Here is a 20,044-nt window from a genome sequence, read left to right on the forward strand (position 1 = left end):
GTGAGCATTTTTGCTAAACCTGCTGCAGGGATTTGCTGTAACACTCCTGAACCTTCCTTGGAAATACCTGATTTTCTTTTCTGTCGAGACAGTTCTCAGCTTAATTTGCACCTCAGTCCAGTGGGACGGCCTTTTGTTTTTGTGTGTAAGAGCCTGCAGCCTCTGGTCACCAGCATGGGATTTCTTGTCTGTCCAGTCGTCTTTTTTAAATCCAGAAGTTTTATTTTAAATGTAATTCTAGCTTTTAATCTAAGCCTCAAAGTTTAGGATGTGCCAGACTTGGGGTAGGATCTGTGGTTTAACAGCAGGATGCTGCCCTTCCTCTGGCAGGGTGTATTTGCGTCACGGTGGGCAAGCCAGAGATGGAGATGTTCCACAGTCCTCCGTTTGTGTCTCTTCTTAAATGGTGTGCAGTTTGGGAAAGCTGCAGAAGTGTTCATGCTGCATTAAAGAAGCATTGGGATTTATGCGGTGAATGTGGATGGGGCTTTGAGAGGGCTGCATATGGTGCAAAGCCAGGTCCTGGCACGGTGCCAGACCAGGCTGGGCACTGTTGGGGCTGGGATTGTCACCATGCCCCAGTGATTGTCCCAGCTGGGCCCCCCAGCTGCAGAGTCAGCCCAGGAGGCTACACACTACAGCATCCACGTGTCAGTGTTGGCTGTGTCCTGTCCGTCACATTCTGCAGGCCACATACCCCAGGACAGGTGTTGGGGCATGGGGGTCCTGCAGGAGCCCTGAGAACCAGGGAGGGGACAGTCACATATCCCCATCCTGTCCCCTCCTCTCACTACAATGATGACAGGACATAACACGTGCCTCTGGTCTCCTGTGCAGCACAGGGGCTGGGGATCCCCCAGAGCAAGGGGCAGAAATGTGGGGGCCAAGGAGGTATGAAAGAAAACAGCAATTTGAGCATTCTCAAGAGAGGGAGGCACAGGATGAGATCCCTGCAACTCTGCTCTGTGCCACCAATCTCAGGGGTGCAGAGGATTCTTTTGGGGTGGTGTAGGGCTGAGGGCCCGGTGGGCTTTGCTCTCCAGGGCCAGCTGCATGCTCCAGATGCTGAGGGGCCGCATGTATGCCAGCGAGCGGTAGACTTTTTTCTCACAATAGGCTTCAGGGGTCTGGAAAGCCATGCCCAGGTTCTCCCACACCGTTCGGTAGCAGCCCTCTGCTGTGTGGAAGCCCTCCTGCACCAGTCCCTGTGGAAAAAGGCTGCCACTGTCATCTCTGTGGCATGCAGATGACACATGCCAGCTCACCCCCTGGCAACCCGCTTACCTCCTGGATCATGGTGGCAGCCAGAGCGTAGACAACACCAACCCACACCTCACTGGACTGCACACTGGAGGTGTCAGGCACACCATCAGGTCGCATGCCATTCACAGCACCCATGGTGCCACCCGCAAAGCTCATCACATTCTTCTCAAAAATGGTCCTCAGTGCACTGACAATGTGGCTCTTGGGGAAGACCTGCGTAGAGAGAGCGCCAGCAACTTGGTGACATTTCTCGTAAGGAATAGGTCAGCACTGCATGCTGGTAAGTTAGAAAAACACCAGGTAGAAGGCCTTTTCCCCCAAAAAAAGACAGAGAGGAGAGGCAGACCTTTATGCCACGTTTCCCGACGTTGCCTAGTGACTCCTCCACAACTACATCTCACTCCTGCTTTGGGGTTTGCTTTGGGGACAGGCCAGCTACACTCCTCAAACTTGCCCTACTTGAATTCTCAGCCTGCAGTTATGGTCACTGCTGATGTTATTCAGGCTATTGCCAACTCAGAACCCAGGTTTTCTGCTGGTTAAAACTGCTGTCTCATCCCCATCATAGCTACTTCATGTAGCTAGTGTAGCCTGCCACCATCTACAACAGGCATTACAATGCCCAGAAAAGATCAGACACGGACCAGAGGTGGACAGAAGAATGAGTCAGGGATGCTGGAGGGGAAGTCTGTGGCACAGCCAAGGTAGTGACATGGGGATACATCCTGCAGCTGAAAGGTGGGACTGTGAATACCACAAGAGTGATTACAGTATGTGTTGGGAATCTTATCAAAAGATCTGAACACTGAAAGTTACCTAAGCAAAAAGGAGATTCAGCTTCTGCACAGTAGAATAAGAAAAACTGAGCATGGTTTTCACAGATTTCAGAAGGACTTCAACCCCTTCAGGTTTGCCATTAGGTGGCAATGCAGGGACTGTGTCCCCGATCAAGGGTTGAGGTGAGATGAGACAGCATGAGGATAAAAGGTTGGACTGTGACACATGGGACACCTTGTGATTTTCTGCTTACGGCAGGAGAGCTCTGAGACTTTTACCGCTAGCAAAAGGCCTATGAAAGGTCAGCAGTGCTCACTGAGCAAACAGTTGCTTCAAGAGAATACAGGAGGAAAAACAAGTTATTCAACAAGCCAAAGCCAAGAGCTCACAAGAACTACAAGAACAAACTAAAGCACCATGCTGACTAAGCCCTCGCAAAACAAAACAAAACCAAAACAACTCGAGCATGAAAATGCCTGCCAGTCAAACAGCAAGGAGGACTGCATAAAGATGGAAAGACTCTGCATGTAGCTGGAAGTAAATAATGCTTCTCTGTGGTGCTAAAACTAAAAAGTCATAAAAAGGGCACTGGGACAGGAAATAGTCAGTTTGCTTGTCTGGCCGCAGCACAGGATGCACCAACTTCTTGGGCACATTTGCTGGAAATGTTGAGGAAGTGGCAAGCATGGTGACATGCCACAGGAGCTTGCCAAAGGCTGGCAGAGATAACCCAGCAACTTTTGCAAACTCATCAGGGGGAAGGCAGTGGATCACTTTATCTGTGCTAAAGCCAAGCATCTGATACAGTCATGTTTTCCAGTGTGGATCTGGAGATAAGCAGAAAGGCTGCTTGGGAAACAGTCTTCACCAGCAAAAAAAGTTTCAAGACAGAATTTCTTCAGGACTGAGGTCACCAATTTGTCTTACTTTGCATTTCATTACTGACCTGCATACACAGCAGGAATGCATTAATGAAGTTACAAGCAGGAGAACTGCCAGCAGGCCATGGGATCAAAATACATGGAAAAAACTGGATGACCATAGTAAACAGAGAGAATTCATCAGTGCAGCCTTCAGCAAGCTCTGAGCTCACCAGAGAGCAGGGGACAAATGATACCTTAAGCAACAAAGTCAGACATCAACAAAAACATGGGCGAGATTTCAGACTGTGCCACATTTACCACTTGCATCTAAAAAGGCTGTTTGAGTATCGCTGCACAAGGCTGGAGGGCACAGCCAGATGCTGTCTCCTCACTAAGTCCCACAGAATTTGGCACACTGCTCTTGGGGGAGAAGCTATTGCATATTCTTTCCCACCACAGAGAGCTCTGCTCTGGAGCAGCAGGATCTGACAGCTTCCTTGGTCATAAGTAATCCACAGGAGTGCTCTCTGCTGCCACGCTGTGTTCCAGTACTATGTTACTAATCATTGTTCTTGCTGCCTCATCACACAGAGCAGCCTTTGGCCAATTCCTCCTTTGTGAGGAAAGAGCTGTGGGCCACAAATCAATCTCCATGTTCACCAACACTCATTTAGGACTTCAAACTGGGCAACAAACAGCATGTGGAAAGTTTCATGCATATTTTCACTGGTTTCTAAGCAAACACCATTTTGCGGAGAGCAGAGCCCGCAGGACCCTCCTAGAAGTGTACCAGGCTTGACCAAGGTTACACACTTTGCTCACGCAGCCCATTTCTGAGCTGATTTCCATTTAGTGCACTGAAGTGCATTAAGCCACCTCCACCCAAGTGCTGCCCAATGCACACCAGCATCTAGCACACGGCCCACACCAGGTGCTCGCCCTGCTGAGCTTTCACAGCCCTCTTCTCCTCACCTCCAGCTCCTTTTGGTCCAGGCCACAAGCCCCCAGGAACCACTGCCCCGCACACTGGTCTGACATGATGCTGCTGGAGGTGCTGCTCCCACTGCTGTCATAGTTGTAGTATTTTCCTGGAAAAAGCCAGAAATATGGCATACTGATGGCTGCTGTGCTGTTCTATCTCTCCTAACCTTCCCACTGGCCAGCACGCACCATTCCACAGCAGCCTTTCAAATGATTCCTTGCCCTTCTGCAGGATGGCACCATACTTCTGCCGGGTCTCGGTGTCACCCAGCACCTCTGCCATCTCACACATCATCCGGACAGCTGCCAGCCACAGCCCACCGCAGTATGCACTGCCAGAGCAAAAAGGACGATTGTGTTGGCAATGCTGGACACATTGCGCAGTGCTCTGGTGACATATGGGGAGCATATCCCCAATTCTGAGTTACCTCCCACCATTCAGCCCACACTCCTGGCTTACTGACCTGGCCCCGTTCACCACCCATGCATCATACGTCTGGTCAGCAGTGCCCCCGTTCTCAATAAGCCCATCGTTGTCAGTATCAAACTTCAGCTCCGACTCCATCACAGCCTGCAGGAGGCAGGAGGTGGTCATGAAGTATTCCTGCTGTGTCCCTCTCCGGATGTCTCCCATCTTCTAAGGACCCTCCCACAGTACCTGGCAGACCGGCCACATGTCCTGCAGGTACAGTGCATCGTGCGTCAGGTAGTAGTCACGATACACCTGCAGCACAAACTTCAGGTTCAGGTCCTTCCAGTTGGCAGTGTCGTGTATCAGATAGGCATTGACTCGCTGCCAGGGCTCGTCGTCTGCATGAGGACAGAGCAGATACAGCAGCACAGCAAGCAAAAGCCATCCCTATAAGGTCCCAGAAGTGTCACAATCAAAAAGCACCAAAGTGACACATTGTACCCACTGCCACCTCCTCTGCAAGCATCTGTTCAGCATCCCTGTACATCCCCCTCACCTGGATCCCCAATGTCATGGGGCACCACATTCTTCATCTTCACCTGCGCTGTTTTGCCACACACCAGGTACTGCCGTGGCTGCATGTCCTCGTTCAGCACTGAGACAGCTGGAAGGGTGTGGGATATTAGTAAGGCATCAAGCCCAAACCACAGGCATAGGCAGAGCTATCAGCACCCTGCTGTGCCCTGCAACATACAAGGGGACAACAGTCTGCTCCCAGTCTCTTGCAGCAAGGACATGTCCCAGTGCTGGGGGAGATGCTGAGTGGCATCAGTGGGACAGGGTTTGCTAATCAGAGCTTAGCAAGGAGCTGGAAGGCAATACCAGCCCCTCAGCACCAACACCCAAGGCAGAGGTCAAGCCCACAGCACCAACAAGCAACTCACCAATGTCATACTGCAGGCTGATCTGCAACTTGGGCCACAGCATTACAAGGGCAAAGGATGCATAGAAGTGGACATCATAGGTGTTGTACATACGGTACTCCTGCCCTGGAAGCAGCAGAGGGCCAGTGAGGGAGGGGAGACACAGAAGGACAGATCTCCCTCCCCATGCCATGCTTCATCCTGCAGGGGTGCAGAAAGCATCCTCGGAACAAGTAAAACAGGGAGGGTGCACTTGGGACATGAGGTGCATTGTGTCCCAGTGAGTTGTTACCTTCCAGATAAGCAAACCTCCCATACTCCTGGAGGACAGGGAGGAGGTGGGACAGCTTAGCAGCCCCTGGTCCCTGCAGGTCCTGGGGGAGGCAGTCAGGGGGTATGTCCAGCCAGATTGTGCCCCCATCCGTCATGAAGTACAGCTCATTGAACAGGGCTGACTTGTACCAGGAGGGCAGCTGACTGCAGGAAGAGGGAAAGTCAGCCAATGACCCAGTCCCAAGTCCCCTGCCCAGTCACTATCCCCCATCCACCCCACCTGTCCTCCAGGATGGGCTTCTGCCATGCTTCAATCTTCCTCTCCCACTCCTTGTAGTGTGTCAGGGCATAGTGTGACAGTGCAGGAGCTGCATCCCCACTGCTGCCAAAGAAGCGTGTGTACCGCCTGCCAAGAAGAACAACTCAGCTCAGGGGCAATCCAGAGAGCTCCACCTGGCTGTCCACAAAGCACCCACCTGAGGTGCAGTCTCTCCTTGGAGCCAAAGTGAACACGGGGCATGTCCCACACCAGGGCCAGCTCCAGTGTCCCATGGCCTTGTGCAGGCACCGTGCAGCTGGCACACACTGCAGCTGCTGTCACTTCTCCCTTCTGCGTCTGCTTGCTTTTACCTGCCAGAAAGACGATGAAAAAAAGGTTCACAAAGTAACCAAGGAAGCCTACAAAGCCTGAGGGATTGCTGCCTCAAAGGAACAAAGTTTTCTGGTCCCCCTGCAACATGGAATGTATATCTGATGCATTCTGGAGGCAGCACTGCTGTGCATGAGCAACTGCTTTTTGCAACCAGGATAGAATACTTACCATGGGATGAGGGATCATAGGGGAAAAAAAAAAAAAAAAGAAATAAAAAGGGCATGGAAGCAGAGAGAGAAATGAGGCAGTAAAGCCAGCAGGCATGCATGGAATGACCCTGTCACCCAGAACTGTGCACTGCCAGCACAGGCACCAGCACTTTGCAGTGACAGCCATTGCCTCCAGCTTTCTAAAGGGTGCTTGAACAGCACCTGCATTTAAAAAATGTCCTCAAGCAACTGTGTAATTATACACTGGCCCTGACATGTGTACCAGGTAAACTCATTAAGGCAACAATTTTCAGGGAAGTATAGATCCTATGATAAGGTCCAGCATGCATAAAGGAAAAGCACATCCCAATAGCCTAGAGAGCTCCAAGTGCACTGCAGACAGCAGAAAGGAGTTTTTGTTTTCCTAAAATATTTAGGCAACTGGTGACATGAATCAACCCTCACGAAACATTGCAGAAGTCCAGTGCCAGCATCACAAGTCTGTCAGTGTCAGCAATCTGTTCTCTTGGAAGGCAGGCAGGGCGCTGGACACATGCGCAGCTCTATTGCAGCAGCAGGACAGCACGGGCTGCAAGGTGTCACCCTGCTGGAAGGCAGTGAGCGAGCAGGCAGCTGAGGATGACGCAAAGTATCAAGGAAATTCCAGAGACCTTCAGGAAACCCTTGTGGCACAAGAGGGCAGCAGGTTACACCAGCTTCAGAACTCAAGAGCTGCTAAGTGCTCCCTAAACAAATCAGAACCAGCTCGGCTGGCAGATCTGGCAGCACGAACCTGGGGAAGGTGGCTGGGCACCACTACAGCCACATAGCAAACCTCAGCCCATGCTCCCCCCAGGCCTCTGAGACAGCACTCACCAGTGGGGGACTCCAGCTTGCCATCCTGCAGGAGGTCCTGCCACACGTCCCTGCCTGACCCCGCAGGGTCAAATGCAGTAAGGTGAGTGATGACTGTGCCAGCCTGGGGATAAGGAGAGCATCAGGAAACAGCTCCCATTCCGAAGCCGAAGCAGCAGGTGATGCAATTGGATCACCCCAGAGTACGTCTGAAGCTGGAACTTTCTTGGGTGGACAAAGCTACCCATCACCAATCTCACAATCATAAGCTTGGTCTCGTGCTGCCCACCAACACCACCCCCAAATCTGCTTGCCTGGCATCATGCAAGCTTCACCCACTGCATTACTTGCTGGAACCCCAAACAACTGCTCCAGGGAGCTTGAAGACACCTTCCTGCTCCTATCCAGCTCCAAGGCTGTCCCCATACTGGGGACCACCCCACAGCCACCAGCAGCGCAGTCCCACTCCAGTCCTCACCTTCTCCCGGGCAGCCACGGCGAAGGTGAAGGGGTTGATGGGTGTACAGTGGTGCAGCAGGACACCAGCCACCCGCTCCCCACCATCCTGCAGTGCAAAGGGCTCATTCCAGTGCCCCCCGCTCCCATCCCCCTTTGTGCCCGTGCCATTCTGCAGGGTGAACATGATGGAGACATCCACAGGCTCCTCACTGTTGTTCTCCACCTCCCAGATGAACACACCCACCGGCAGGCTGGAGTCCTGCAGGGATACAACACAAACATAAGGGTAGGAAGTGAGCAGGACACAGTGTCAAAGCACTAATGGGAAGGGAACACAGCAGCTGCCAGAACAGAGAACAAGCAGCAAGGGATGACTCCTCTCAGCACTAGGTCTAGCTGTGACAAAGCCCACAGCAGCTGATACTAGGAATGGGATCTTAGTCTTAGGACAAAAATATCAGGCTGGGAAAGAAAATGATCAAGGAGGGAAGTCTGGCTGACAACAGTCGTGCCTTAGTGGCACCAGTGTGGCACTCCAGGAGCACTGGGACCATTGCCATAAAATACCACATCACTCCCCAGCTCCTTCCTGGAGCTACTGCAGTACCTCAGGGCACAGGCGTGATACTTGAGGAACTGCCACCTCCTCACCTTGTAGTCATGGGGGATGACTGGGGAAATTTGGCGGCACGTGAGCACCACATTCTGCCCCGGCAGCTCATACACCATCCAAGCACGGGGGTACAGTGCATGGTAGAAGGCATAGCGGCCACAGTAACCCCAGTTCCAGCCCTGCAGAGCACTGGGTTTCTCCACAGACAGGACCTGCTGGTAAACAGTCTGTCCCTTGCGGCGCAGGCACACTGTGAACTGGGGAGAAAAAGAACACGGGGGAACAGGGTGAACCCCAAGGCAGGGGTCACGGTGCTGCAGGGGGGCAGGTGGCACTGAGCCCTACCTGGTCAGTGATGACTGTCTCATAGTGGTACTTCCCAGGGTTCAGCTGCCAGCGGCAGAACTCGCCCCGCCAGCCACGAGTGATGGTGCCGCCGCCAATCCCACCTAGTGGGCAGCCTGGTGGATGCAGGGGTCAATACTGCCCTATGCCCCAAGCAGCCCCTTCCTGGCCAGAAGAACCCAAGGGCCAGGAGCAGGACAATGCCTCCTATACCACCCCATGCTCAATCCAGGCTCACCATAGATCTGCTGCAGAGGGACAGCACACAGGAGGTCGATGAAGGCAGATTTCTTCTCAATGCGGGTTTTCTTGTACCACCACTTGAAGTACCTGCAGAGAAAGCAGGAGGTGTGATTGCAGATAGGAGCACTGCCATCCCTTGCCAACCCCGCAGGGCAGCAGTGCCCATCAGATAAACCCTCACTGTGGAGCTGGCCCCAGGCAATGCCCTCTCACCCTACTGCTCACCAGTGGGCTGCACTGAGCCCAGCCTGCTGCCCCCAAGGATGAACACACCTGCCCCACCTCAATGGTGGGTAAAGGCTTTTCCAACAAATCTGGAGGCAGAAGCAATGCTGCACTTGGCAGTATGAGGATAGCACACAGAGGTCGGGAGAACCAGCCCATCCTGTGCAGCCACTGCCACTATCGGCAGCTCCATCACTTTGCTTTGTGGAGGTGCCCCAGAGCGAGGAGCAGGGGGTGCAGAGCAGATCCCCACCTTCAGCTTTCTCAGCAGCACACAGCACAGGCGACCGAGATTTTACAACCAGCAGAAAGCCTGCCTGCACTGAGCCACACCAGGTCCAGAGGGCATTGCTTTCTGCTCAGCCTGGCACAGAGATTAAGCCTGCCCAGACAGCTCCCAGTGTGCCCTGTCACCACAACTGTGCCACCGGTACATCCAGGGTCGCCCTGCAGAAAGCTGCAGCAGCGCAAAGTCCCACACCGCATCCTCCCCCGCTCCAAGGCCACGGCACGGAGCACGGCACGAGGAAATGGTCAGCGGTGACAGCCTCAGGCACGTCCCCTGCATTGCGCCGGGCCGCGAGCCCAACCCTTCCCGGGGACGCACGGCAATTCCCTCCCGCTGGAAGGAACCTTTGCCCCGCACACGTCTTGCAGATGGCAGCGGGGCCGCGGAGCCGGTGCCGGCTGTTCCCGTACCCCATCTACAGAGCGGGGACGCGACCTCCGGGCCCCGGCGGGTACAGCCGGCGTGGGGGTCGAGGCCGGCACAGCGAGACGGGAACCGCGCAGAGCGCGATGACACGGCCGCTGCTCCCCTCCGCCGCTCCCAGCCGGGGTCCGGAAGGCTCCGGGGCGGCCCGTCTGCCCGGCCACCCTCCCCCCCCTCTCCGTATCAGCCCATCACGGCCGCTCCCGCCCCATCCCCGCCGCACCACCCCCTCCCCCGGCCCGCCGCCGGTGCCCCTGCCCGTACCGCAGCATCAGGCCGACGTGCCGCAGTACGTCGCGGAACGGCACGTCGCCGGCTCCGTAGGGCTGCCGCTGCTCCGGGAAGCGGTGCGCCAGGCACAGCCGCCAGCCGGCGGTCTCCACGCCGCGGCCCCGCGCCGACCCCTCGTAGCACCGCATCAGTGGCTCCGCGTCCGCCATGGCCCCGGCGCGGCCACGGCCTTGTCCAGCCGCCCCCCGCCGCCACCGCCACCGGCGCCGCCGCGCCCCGCACGCGCCCTCTTCACCGCCCGCCGCCCCGCCCCGCCCCGCCGCTGCCGCTGCCGCCCCGCCCACCCCCGCGGGGCACGGCGCCCGCGCCTCCGGAAAGCCGGGCGGCCGAGCCGAGCGGCGCCGAAAATTGCCGAGCGGGTTCGAGCGGCGCTCGAGCGCTTCCGAGTTGTCCCGAGAGTTCCCGAAAGCCGCCGAGCGCGGCCGAGAGGTCGCGGAGGAGCGGGCGGCCCTGCGGCGGCGCGGAGCGAGCGGGGTCTCGGGGCGGTGAGTGCGGTGCGGGGCGGCGTGCGGGGCAGAGTGCGGGTCTGGGGCTGCTCCTGGGCCCTCGCCCCTCGCGGGGGGGTGCGGGCGGGCGCCGACGGCTGGGGCTGCCCCTCAGGCCTGGGGGAGGAGCGAGGCCGTCCCCGGGCCTCCTCCGTGCGTGTGTGGCGAGCGCCGGGCCTGGCCGTGACGCCGGGCGCCTTCGTGAGCCGCCAGCTCTGCTCACCGCGCCGCTCTGTCTGGCAGGTCCTGTCCCAGCCATGATCGAGGTGGTGGCCAAGCTGGGCCGCGGGCCCGTGTTCCTGGCCGGGGAGATGCTGGAGTGTGTGATCACCTTCACCAACCCCTTGTCGGCCTCCTCCACGTCCGCCAGCAGGTATGGCAGCGCTGGGGCTGCCGCCGGGTGTGCTGCGGCGGCGCCTATGGGGCGGCGGTGCCAGCTCAGCCCCCGGTGACTTCCCCGCCCAAGGTGTTCCCTAATGGAGCTTTGTGCCATCTCTGTTGCAGGGCGGAAACACAGCTCATCATTCTGGTTTTCTGCCCCCAAGAAAGAGTCTGGGAAGAAGTATGCGGGTAGAGATGCTGGGAGAGGTGCGCTAAGTGCTCCCCCAGCGAGCCCTCAGCAGCAGCGTTGCTGGCAGAAAATGAAGCTCAGCTGGCTATCAGAGTAGGGTATCTCGTTACACCAGAGTGAGTCTTGCAGGGCAGCGTCCAGGCAGTGTCATTATTTCCAACATTTATGGAAGGAGTTCTGCCTGGCAATGCAGTGATGTGCTGGTGTGATCCCTACCTCCAGAGCCAGCAGGCAGAGGGGAAAGCGGTAGCTAGAGGGAAGGACAGGCAGTCTTCAGCATTTGCTGTGGCCCAGATGCTGAGTGCTGCCTCACTTCTTGTCATGGCTGTGCCAAAGTAGCCTTTGAGGAAAGGTGACAAGACAGGAGCTTCCTACGTTGGCTCACAGGGAGTGACTCACCCAATGGCTCTGTGTCAGCTGTGTGTGCAGCCTTGTCTCACTTCCCAGGGGTGGAGATGGCTTTCCTATCCTGGGTCCTTCCTGGGAAGTGTTTCCTGCCCCATCAGGTCCAGAACCTTTGCATCATCACCAGTATGACTTTCAGAGATGACTTTTGATGGAACCACTTCCAATGCACGCGGTCTCATCAGCGGCAAAGTAGTATATTGTATTAACATCATAGGATATTTCTTAATTAAGTTCCTTAACTTTTCATTGTTTCTTCCATGTTCCTCTTGCCTGTTGAATGTATTAGTGTGTATTTCAAGCACAGGAACAGAAATTAGGGATAGTAAATAAATGGCAGAAAGCAAATCTAGTTGTGATGTGTAAGGTGTTCGATAAAGGAAGCTGTCCTGACCAAAACAGTGTGGATTGCAGCCATTATGGGCTACAGAAAGAGCCGTAATGAGAACTGAGGGAGAGGTGAGCTTGGCTCCTGTGTGGGGTCTGTTTGTGTCCTGCCAGCTGAACAAACAAGGTCTGCTGATAGGAAGGAACATGCAAATTTTGTTTGCAAGTCTGGTTAAAAAATTAGAACAATCTGATGGCACGTTGTTGGGCAAAGCTAAAAATAAATGAAAAATATTCAAAATACCCTGTTTGAAGGACGGTACTATAATCATGCTAAGCTGACATAAAATTGTTAAGCACTGTCTCTTATGCAAGAGTATTTCTCTGCCTCCATGTAACAGATACCTTATGAAAGAAGACCCTAGGGCAGCCCTTAAATAAAGCCATGCCGTTGCTTTTGAAGAATTTCAGCTTGTAGGGTTAGAGGTAACTGGGCAGAGTATCCAGTGCACATTCAGGTAAAGTACATAGGATCAAGTAGCGCATAATTAGCTGAATGAATGCAGCAAACCTCTTTCCCTGGTTCACTTGAACATTTAAGTGGTCTGATTAGTCTCACTGAGAGATATCCATGTGCCGCAGAGGTTCCCCATACCACTTAAAGTTCTGTGTCAGTGCTTACTAATCAGATTGTGATGCAGGATAACAGGGGAGGAACCAGACACTGCCTGCATTCACAAGACTACTACTGAAGTAAAAACAGATAAGGGTTTTGGGAACTGGAAGGTGTCAGTGTGCCTGTAGTGTGACTATAGGGGTTCTGAGGGAAATGGCTGCTGGGAGGGAGCATGTGCAGGGGCAGATGAATCCAGTGAGCAGGTATTACTTCTTTCTGGTTTAATTTGAATCCATACACTTCTGTGATTGTTGTTTTATCACCACACACACCTCAGTGCTGCTGCATGTCACTTTTGGCTTGGGGTTTGGCTTTTTTGTGGCTAAATGTCCTTCCTTCATTAGGAGTGGCCTGTATATGACAACTAAATAAAAATTGCTGCTCAACAAGAGTAATAGAGCCAGGACTTGGGTGATACTGCTATCAACAGCTGTTACCCAGCTGTGGTGGAGGGAGCTTCAGGTCAGCACCCCAGCTCAAGCATGTCCTGGAACCATATTTGGAGAGGGGCTTTAGGGATGGATTCAGTGGCAGTAAAGCAAGACCTCCTTCCTTCTGGAAAAGCAGTCACCCATAGAGTAGGACAAGAAGAGCTGCTATTTTCCTGATTCATGCTCACTACAATCTAGATTAAAGTGTAGACATGAGTGTTGCTTTTCTTTGTTCTCAGTGAGATGCTGGCGTGGGCCAGTGCCCAGATCCACTGCCAGTTTCATGCCAGTGAGAACCGGGTAGTGCTTCCTCCATCTGATGGCAGCAAGCCTGACGTACAGGCAGAGAACGAGACGGTCTTTGTTCCCAACAGAGGTGAGTGATTCTCACAGGTGGTGGAAGTGATAGCACAGCAAGCAGGAATCACACATACTCTGAGAGGGAGGAGGACTGCAATTGCAAAGTCCCTGGTGCTTTCCTTGAGAAATTCCCTGGTGCATGGGCTGCTGCAGGACCTCATTAATGTTGAGATCATAGTGGTGCTAGCTTGGAGGAAAATGTCAGAGTTGTCAGTCCAGCTATCCCAGGAATGTTGCATGGTCTGACCAGGACATGAGATATTTCCTCATCAGCCCCTCTTCTTCCCCATTCCTCACTATGGAAGTGAGGCATGACTAAGCCTGCCACAATGAGTACCCCCTTGTCACCCCAGGGCTGGCCAGGAGCAGCACTTACATGTTCTTCGTCTTTTCCAGGAGAGCGGGGTCAGTGTATCCTGTCCACACCACCAAAGATTCTTTTCTGTGACCTGCGACTGGATCCCGGGGAGTCTAAATCCTGTGAGTTCTGTCTTCTCTTCAAAGCATTCACCTCTGGGGAGCCCCACACTCAAGGTGGCTTTGCAGACCTGAGTGCTGCAAACAGTAGACCCTGGTGCTCACAGAAGGCAAGTGATGGGAGGGTAAATCCTAGGGAACTGCTCCTTGCTGCGTTGTCCAGAATTTGTTCTCTGTATGTATTGCATTGTCCCTCAGTTTTGCTTCTGGCCTGTGCCTCTGCCACAGGTCCGTTGTATAGCTTCAAGGCATGAAAAGTTTTGAAATACCTGGCTGCAGCCAGAGCTACTCACACCTGTGTTTCCCTGCCTCTGTTCCTTCAGACAAATTGAAGCAGTCTGGGAATTTAGGCTGGCATCTGCCAAAACCGTGTGCTTCTCTTCAGGTTGCGGCTGTCTTGGAGACCATTCTACTTGTTCTAATTTTTCTGATCTTTCTGCCATAAAAGTGAGCACTTCTCATTTTCTCTGGCTGAAAGCTCCCTGTGTCACGAAAGCCCACAGACTTCTTCCAGCAGGCCCCCTCTAAGCTATACTTCATCACTGCTTTCCCTTTTGCTGTTCAAAATGAATTTGCAGCAGTCCTAATCCCAGGCAGTGTCTTGTCTGAGAGCTTTCTACCTGAGCAGTCAGCTGTGCAAACACAAAAACGTGCTATTATCCTTTAGTTGGTGGCTAGTGACCCAGCTTGTCACTTCATGTCAGATCTTTGTGTCCCAGCAGCCCGTGGTGGACCAGCAGGTTGCTTCAGGCACTGCAGGTTGTGTATGTATGCATCCCTCAGGTTATCCCAGCAGAAATCTGGTTGGAATGGGTGACAGACACCTCTCAAGTTACAGACTGAGGAAACCAGGTGGAGGGGGCTCTGCTATAGCTTTCAGCAAAGCTGCAAGTTAAAGCAAGAAGCTGTGGGCTATGCCATGCTAGTTTTGAAGCTGACACCTCTTGCCTTTCTTCAAGGAGCTTCAGTTGGTTAGGTGATTAATGGGGTTAAACAGTGCTCTGTGGTGCTTGACTGTAAAGTCTGTCATTCAGGAACGTTTTGTTATACACTTAGTGATGTACAGCAGCACACACGTGAAAGCAGCTGGCTCTACTGCATTGCATCCAAAGATGAATGTGTTTTCTGAATGCCAGGGAGGAGGAGGAGGCAAATATCTCAGGTGGCCTGAGGCTCCCCTGAGTGCTCCTGCGCTCCTTGCTGCTGGCATCTGTGGGGCTGGAGCATTCTTTCTCCCACACATGGAGAGCCCTTTTTTCCACAGCAGCTTGGGTAGGCTAAGCAGGCTCTGGGAGAGCAGAGCAGTGATGACAGTCCAACCCCTAGGTGGCTGGGATGGATTGAGGGGATTTACTTGAGTACTGGCATGGCAGATGGAAGCTGCTGAGCCTACAGCTAAGCCAGTGGTCCCTCTGAGTGATGTTGTATGTTTGCATTCACTCCACTGCTGGGTGACAGTGGCACAAGCATAAGCTCCCTTATTTTTGGTCACAGCCACAGCTCCACGGGAAGAACACAAACTCTTCAGCACCTTGAGACTCCTTGTCTCAAGGCTACATGTGGTACACACATTTCTTGCATGAGCTATGTGTGATGCTGCTGTGTGTATGACTCTGGACCCCATGGCACCAAAACCCTGTTTCACAGCTCCAGTTCTACCTAGCTGCTCACACCAATCTCATTGGTGTGCAGTGCTGCTCCCCTCACACGAGACTGCAGCTGGCACGCTTGTGGGTTGTTTCTGGGGGCTCCTGCCAGCTCCGTGGAGGCAGAGTTAAGGCTGTGTGGGTGTGTATCTTAATTCTTCATTTCCTGTTTTTCAGAAGTTTTGAGTTTTCCTGCACAGTTTGGAAAGGCAGAAAAAAACCAAGCAATTTTAATTCTGCTTCAGCAAAGTACCGTATTAATAAACTGTAGCCAGAGCTGGCACGTTTAGCTGAGGTTGTGTGAGGATGTTGTTTGATAAAAGACCTTGTTTTCAGTTGCCTACGAGCTTGTTCCCCAATAACTTCCTCATGTTGTGGTGCCTATACGTTATAGTTGACTCACCTCCCATCAGTTTGACACACTGCCCAGACTGAGCTCTTTAAATTTGTCAATGTAAAACATTTTCTTAAGCCCTCAAGTCATTTCTGGCTATTTCTGCCTCCCCTCTGGTGTTGCAATGCCTCTAAATATTTGGTAGATCATAGGGAGAGGAGGAAATGGAAGTTGCCTCAACACAAGCCAGGAGCTCAGCCAGAGGGTACAGCAGGAGGGTCGGGGAAGCATCTGCAGTGCCAGGAATGCGCTTCCTCCCGGGGCCTGTCAGGAAGCTGGTGCTTCCTGAGTCTCAGCATTCCTGCGCTAGGCAGCAGATGCTGTGCATTGCCCATTTTCTTCCCCAGACATGGTGGGCTCTGCTCCGACTGTCCTTGCTAGGCAAGGAGACCCTTGTGAGCATTTTTGCTAAACCTGCTGCAGGGATTTGCTGTAACACTCCTGAACCTTCCTTGGAAATACCTGATTTTCTTTTCTGTCGAGACAGTTCTCAGCTTAATTTGCACCTCAGTCCAGTGGGACGGCCTTTTGTTTTTGTGTGTAAGAGCCTGCAGCCTCTGGTCACCAGCATGGGATTTCTTGTCTGTCCAGTCATCTTTTTTAAATCCAGAAGTTTTATTTTAAATGTAATTCTAGCTTTTAATCTAAGCCTCAAAGTTTAGGATGTGCCAGACTTGGGGTAGGATCTGTGGTTTAACAGGAGGATGCTGCCCTTCCTCTGGCAGGGTGTATTTGCGTCACGGTGGGCAAGCCAGAGATGGAGATGTTCCACAGTCCTCCGTTTGTGTCTCTTCTTAAATGGTGTGCAGTTTGGGAAAGCTGCAGAAGTGTTCATGCTGCATTAAAGAAGCATTGGGATTTATGCGGTGAATGTGGATGGGGCTTTGAGAGGGCTGCATATGGTGCAAAGCCAGGTCCTGGCATCTGAGAGATCTCAGAGTCAGAGGTTTTGTGGTCCAAGTCATCAGTCTGCAGAGGGGGATTACTCCACAGCTTGTTGTGAAGATCTCTTAATTGTTTCTTGGCCATTTAGCCCCAAGTGCTGGTAAGCTTCAGAGAAAAACACAGGAAGAAGCTAATTTTTTTTCTTTTTTTTTTTTTTTCCTGAGTTTGAGGCTTGTGTAAAGTGAATATCAAAAGAGGAATGAAGTATCCATCACATCTCTGTGCTTTCTGTATTATTTGTTCATAGATGAGGCAGAGCCCTAAGGAAAGCATGACATGTGACTGCTTCTTGAAAGTGTCATGTTTATGTGGTGTACAAAGGCAAATTCAGGTTGAACTCGTGATGAGTAAGTTCAGCTCTCATATGTTTGTGTTCCTGGATTCTACATCTTTCACATTCTTTTGAGGCAAAATTTGTATGTGGTTGTATATGCTGGAAGCAATGTCTGGATGACGGCGCGTGATGTGAGGTGAGAAGCAGTGCGCTGCTGCAGAAAGCCAAGGATGTGCTTGACCCACTTGGGGAGAGGAGATGGCAGGAAACACCATGCTCTGCCCCTACCCCTGCCACTCTTCCTGGCTCAGTGCGGGGAATCAGCATGCAGCAGCTTCAGGAAATTCCTGGCAAAGCAATGCTTTCTGTGCCTGTTGCAGATTCGTACTGTGAGACGCTGCCCATAGACGGCCCTCCCTCTTTCCGGGGGCAGTCAGTGAAGTATGTATACAAGCTGACCATCGGCTGCCAGCGGGTCAACTCCCCCATCAAGCTCCTGCGTGTGCCTTTCCGTGTCCTTGTATTGCATGGTAAGGCCATGCTCTGCCCTCTCCTCAGGTGCAGGCTGGTCTGCAGCCTGCCCCATTGACTCTTGCCTTCTTCACAGGCCTCAAGGATTACCAGTGCCCACAGGATGAAGCTGTTGCTCCCTCAAACCCCTTCCTGGAAGAGGAGGAGGGCTTGAAGAAAGACTCTCGCCTGGCAGACCTGGCAACAGAGCTGCTCATGGCAGCCACCTCCCGACGTAGCCTGCGTAGGTCACTTCTGTTCAAACATGCTGTCCTGACTTACACATGAAGCAGGAATGGCTGCAAGCTTGCCCTGTTCCCAGCTCAGTGCTTGCTGTGAAAGTCTCTTGCTGGCGCAGTCTGGGGCTATAGCGCAGCTCCATCAGGGCCTGCTCTAGGTCAAAATTTCTCACAAACTCTTTCCTGCCAATCTCAGTAAAAGACCCTCTTCCCAGCATACTGCAGCCAGCACATGGTTTTCTGTTGCTTGTTGCATACCTTTCCTAGAGGGAATGCCTGTCCTTCATCCAGGAGGTGCTGAAGGCCAGGTTGGATAAGGCCCTGGTAAGTGTGTACTAGTGGATGGCAATCCTGCCCAGGGCTGGAGGTGTGAAACTGTGATCTTTAAGGTCCTTTCCAACTCAAGCCATACTCTGATTCTATGATTCCCCAGCAGATAAGCTGTATGTGTTAGGTTCTTTGAGTGTGCAGTATTAAGCAGAGCCTCGTTATGCCCCAGCTCTGTTCGTCTCTCTGCTTTCTACTTAGACTTGTACAATATCAGCAACACACGTGGGAAGGTGGGGACATTCTGTATCTTCAAGACTGTGTATAAGATTGGAGAGGATGTCATTGGGACTTTTAACTTCTCAGAAGGAGACATCCCATGCCTACAGGTCAGTGCTGATTTCATTACACTTTGTGGAAAGGCAGGTGTTTTGGGTGGGAGAGTGGGAGAAAGGATTGGAGTGGCACTGAGTTGCTGTGGGACTTCTGGTGAGACCTCAGTAAGATACAGCTGAGGTTCCTTTGGGGTTCCAGGTGGGAAAGGCTTTGGTTCTGAGTGCTGTTGGGAAACAGGCCCTAGGACCAAGCGAGCATGTGAGCATGAGGTTTCTGCTGATTGCTCTCCAGTTTTCAGTGAGCCTGCAGACAGAAGAGAGCATCCAGGAGGAGTTCCAGAGGCGACGGGGACAGCCTGTCTCTTTCAGTACACATGCCCGTCATCAGGAGGCCTGCCTGCACACAGCCCAGAGCAGTTTCAACCTTCCAATCCCGCTGAGCTCAACTCCAGGATTCACCACCAACATTGGTTAGTGGCCCTAATTGTCCCCATAGGAGGATCATAGTGTCCCCAGCCCTGCCTTTGCTGCCCTGTATCTGCTGGCAGACTCTCTACAGGGCTGTATCATGTAGGAGGGAGCTGGCTGTGTGTGAGTGGGCATGTTTGTTTGTCCCCTTGCCAGGACAGCCAACACTGAGACAGTTGTTGTCCCTTGTTTTGTTGGCTGCTGACCTGCCTCTTGCCCACAGTGTCCCTGAAGTGGAGGCTGCACTTCGAGTTCGTGACTTCTGGGGAGACGGCAAGGACCTGCATGGTTCGTGGGAGCCAATCAGAGGCCATCACCTGGACTGGGGTGGAGCAGATTGAAGTGGACACTTTCAGCTGGGACTTACCCATCAAAGTCCTTCCCACGAACCCCATCCTGGCCTCCTATGTATCTCAGTTCTCTAGTGCCAACTCCATCACCATCTGAAGTGGAGAGAGCTAGTAAAAACCTGCAGTGCTGGAGGGATTGGATGGCAGGACCACAATTAATGTGCAGCAGGGTGCACACCCCAGTATTCCTCAGGTTCGTTCACAATGTATGAATGGGCACTGGGCTGGTTTGTCCTGCCTATGGGCAGAGGAGCATTGTGCATGCTGCCATGCTCTGTGCCATGGCCTTCAGCTGGGAGGCTGACCCTTCGTGTTGGAGCCTTAGTCACAACCCTTGCTGCAACAAGATCTGCTTCCCAGGGAAGGGCCTTGTGCATGCTTTTACCCCATGACAAAGCTGTCAAGAGAGAAGAGCATAGCTCAAGGATTCTGGAGTTTTTCAGAGAAGCCCCATGCTGGCTTTGCATGAAGGTCCTGGCAGGCCAGTCTTGTGCTGCCAGCTTATGCTGGGCTGGATGTGGCCAAATGCTATGGCAGCTCCAGATAGAGCAAGGTGGCAGCAGCATAGTGATGATCCAAAGCTGTGAAATGCTGAGCACCTGGGCTGATTTTTCCTTCTGCTCTGGTGTTCAAAGGCATCCTGCTGGTCTTGGGATCCTCGAGGAGCTGAAGTAAATGCACAGTGGGCATTTGGGAGCTGGGACAGAGTTCTCTCTGCTCAACAGTCAGCTCTGCATTTCTACCAGACCTTTCAAAGAGTTTTCCTCTTTGCATAGTAATCTAATAAACACCAGAAGATGCACAATTCAGCCTTAAAAAGACCATTATTTCTGAACCCTTTCTGGGGG

The 20,044-nt window shown here is 53.0% G+C and overlaps 2 protein-coding genes across 3 annotated transcripts; one reads left to right on the forward strand and one right to left on the reverse strand.

The window, feature by feature from the left end:
* Nucleotides 1–413: 413 nt before the first annotated feature.
* GBA2 (glucosylceramidase beta 2) lies at nucleotides 414–10,247 on the reverse strand. The gene is made up of 17 exons (XM_090132608.1): nucleotides 10,010–10,247; nucleotides 8,804–8,895; nucleotides 8,566–8,681; nucleotides 8,259–8,477; nucleotides 7,627–7,866; nucleotides 7,170–7,272; nucleotides 5,969–6,122; nucleotides 5,773–5,898; nucleotides 5,512–5,696; nucleotides 5,241–5,345; nucleotides 4,853–4,960; nucleotides 4,543–4,694; nucleotides 4,349–4,455; nucleotides 4,074–4,216; nucleotides 3,876–3,991; nucleotides 1,285–1,476; nucleotides 414–1,205 (listed from the first exon to the last, which is right to left on the reverse strand). The coding sequence occupies exons 1-17, from the start codon at nucleotides 10,183–10,185 to the stop codon at nucleotides 978–980; spliced, it is 2,562 nt and encodes an 853-aa protein (XP_089988734.1). The 5' UTR covers nucleotides 10,186–10,247; the 3' UTR covers nucleotides 414–977.
* A 150-nt stretch (nucleotides 10,248–10,397) lies between these two features.
* LOC116239683 (RGP1 partner of RAB6A GEF complex) lies at nucleotides 10,398–20,001 on the forward strand. Of its 2 annotated transcripts, XR_004169145.2 has the most exons (10): nucleotides 10,398–10,521; nucleotides 10,765–10,894; nucleotides 13,171–13,307; nucleotides 13,688–13,771; nucleotides 17,408–17,557; nucleotides 17,635–17,781; nucleotides 18,305–18,432; nucleotides 18,671–18,848; nucleotides 19,070–19,389; nucleotides 19,832–20,001. XR_004169145.2 is itself a non-coding variant. In XM_031609841.2 (9 exons), exons 2-9 carry the CDS (start codon nucleotides 10,779–10,781, stop codon nucleotides 19,291–19,293), a joined length of 1,164 nt encoding a protein of 387 aa, XP_031465701.1. In that variant the 5' UTR covers nucleotides 10,398–10,521; nucleotides 10,765–10,778; the 3' UTR covers nucleotides 19,294–20,001. The 2 variants fall into 2 exon arrangements, 1 of the variants encoding a protein (XP_031465701.1); XM_031609841.2 differs by having other exon boundaries at nucleotides 19,070–20,001.
* Nucleotides 20,002–20,044: the final 43 nt, after the last annotated feature.

This window comes from Phasianus colchicus, chromosome Z, assembly GCF_987193195.1.
Source record: "Phasianus colchicus chromosome Z, bPhaCol1.hap1.1, whole genome shotgun sequence".
Taxonomy (NCBI): Eukaryota; Metazoa; Chordata; class Aves; order Galliformes; family Phasianidae; genus Phasianus; species Phasianus colchicus.

Excerpts from the sequence above, each read along its gene's own strand:
- GBA2 (XM_090132608.1), bottom strand. The coding sequence starts at position 10,185 with ATGGCGGACGCGGAGCCACTGATGCGGTGCTACGAGGGGTCGGCGCGG. Across the intron at positions 8,682-8,803 it reads CCCTCTGCAGCAGATCTATG|GCTGCCCACTAGGTGGGATT; the intron begins GTGAGCCTGGAT and ends TGCATCCACCAG. Across the intron at positions 5,899-5,968 it reads AAGGAGAGACTGCACCTCAG|GCGGTACACACGCTTCTTTG; the intron begins GTGGGTGCTTTG and ends TCTTCTTGGCAG.
- LOC116239683 (XM_031609841.2), top strand. The coding sequence starts at position 10,779 with ATGATCGAGGTGGTGGCCAAGCTGGGCCGCGGGCCCGTGTTCCTGGCC. Across the intron at positions 10,895-13,170 it reads TCCTCCACGTCCGCCAGCAG|TGAGATGCTGGCGTGGGCCA; the intron begins GTATGGCAGCGC and ends CTTTGTTCTCAG. Across the intron at positions 17,558-17,634 it reads CCGTGTCCTTGTATTGCATG|GCCTCAAGGATTACCAGTGC; the intron begins GTAAGGCCATGC and ends CCTTCTTCACAG.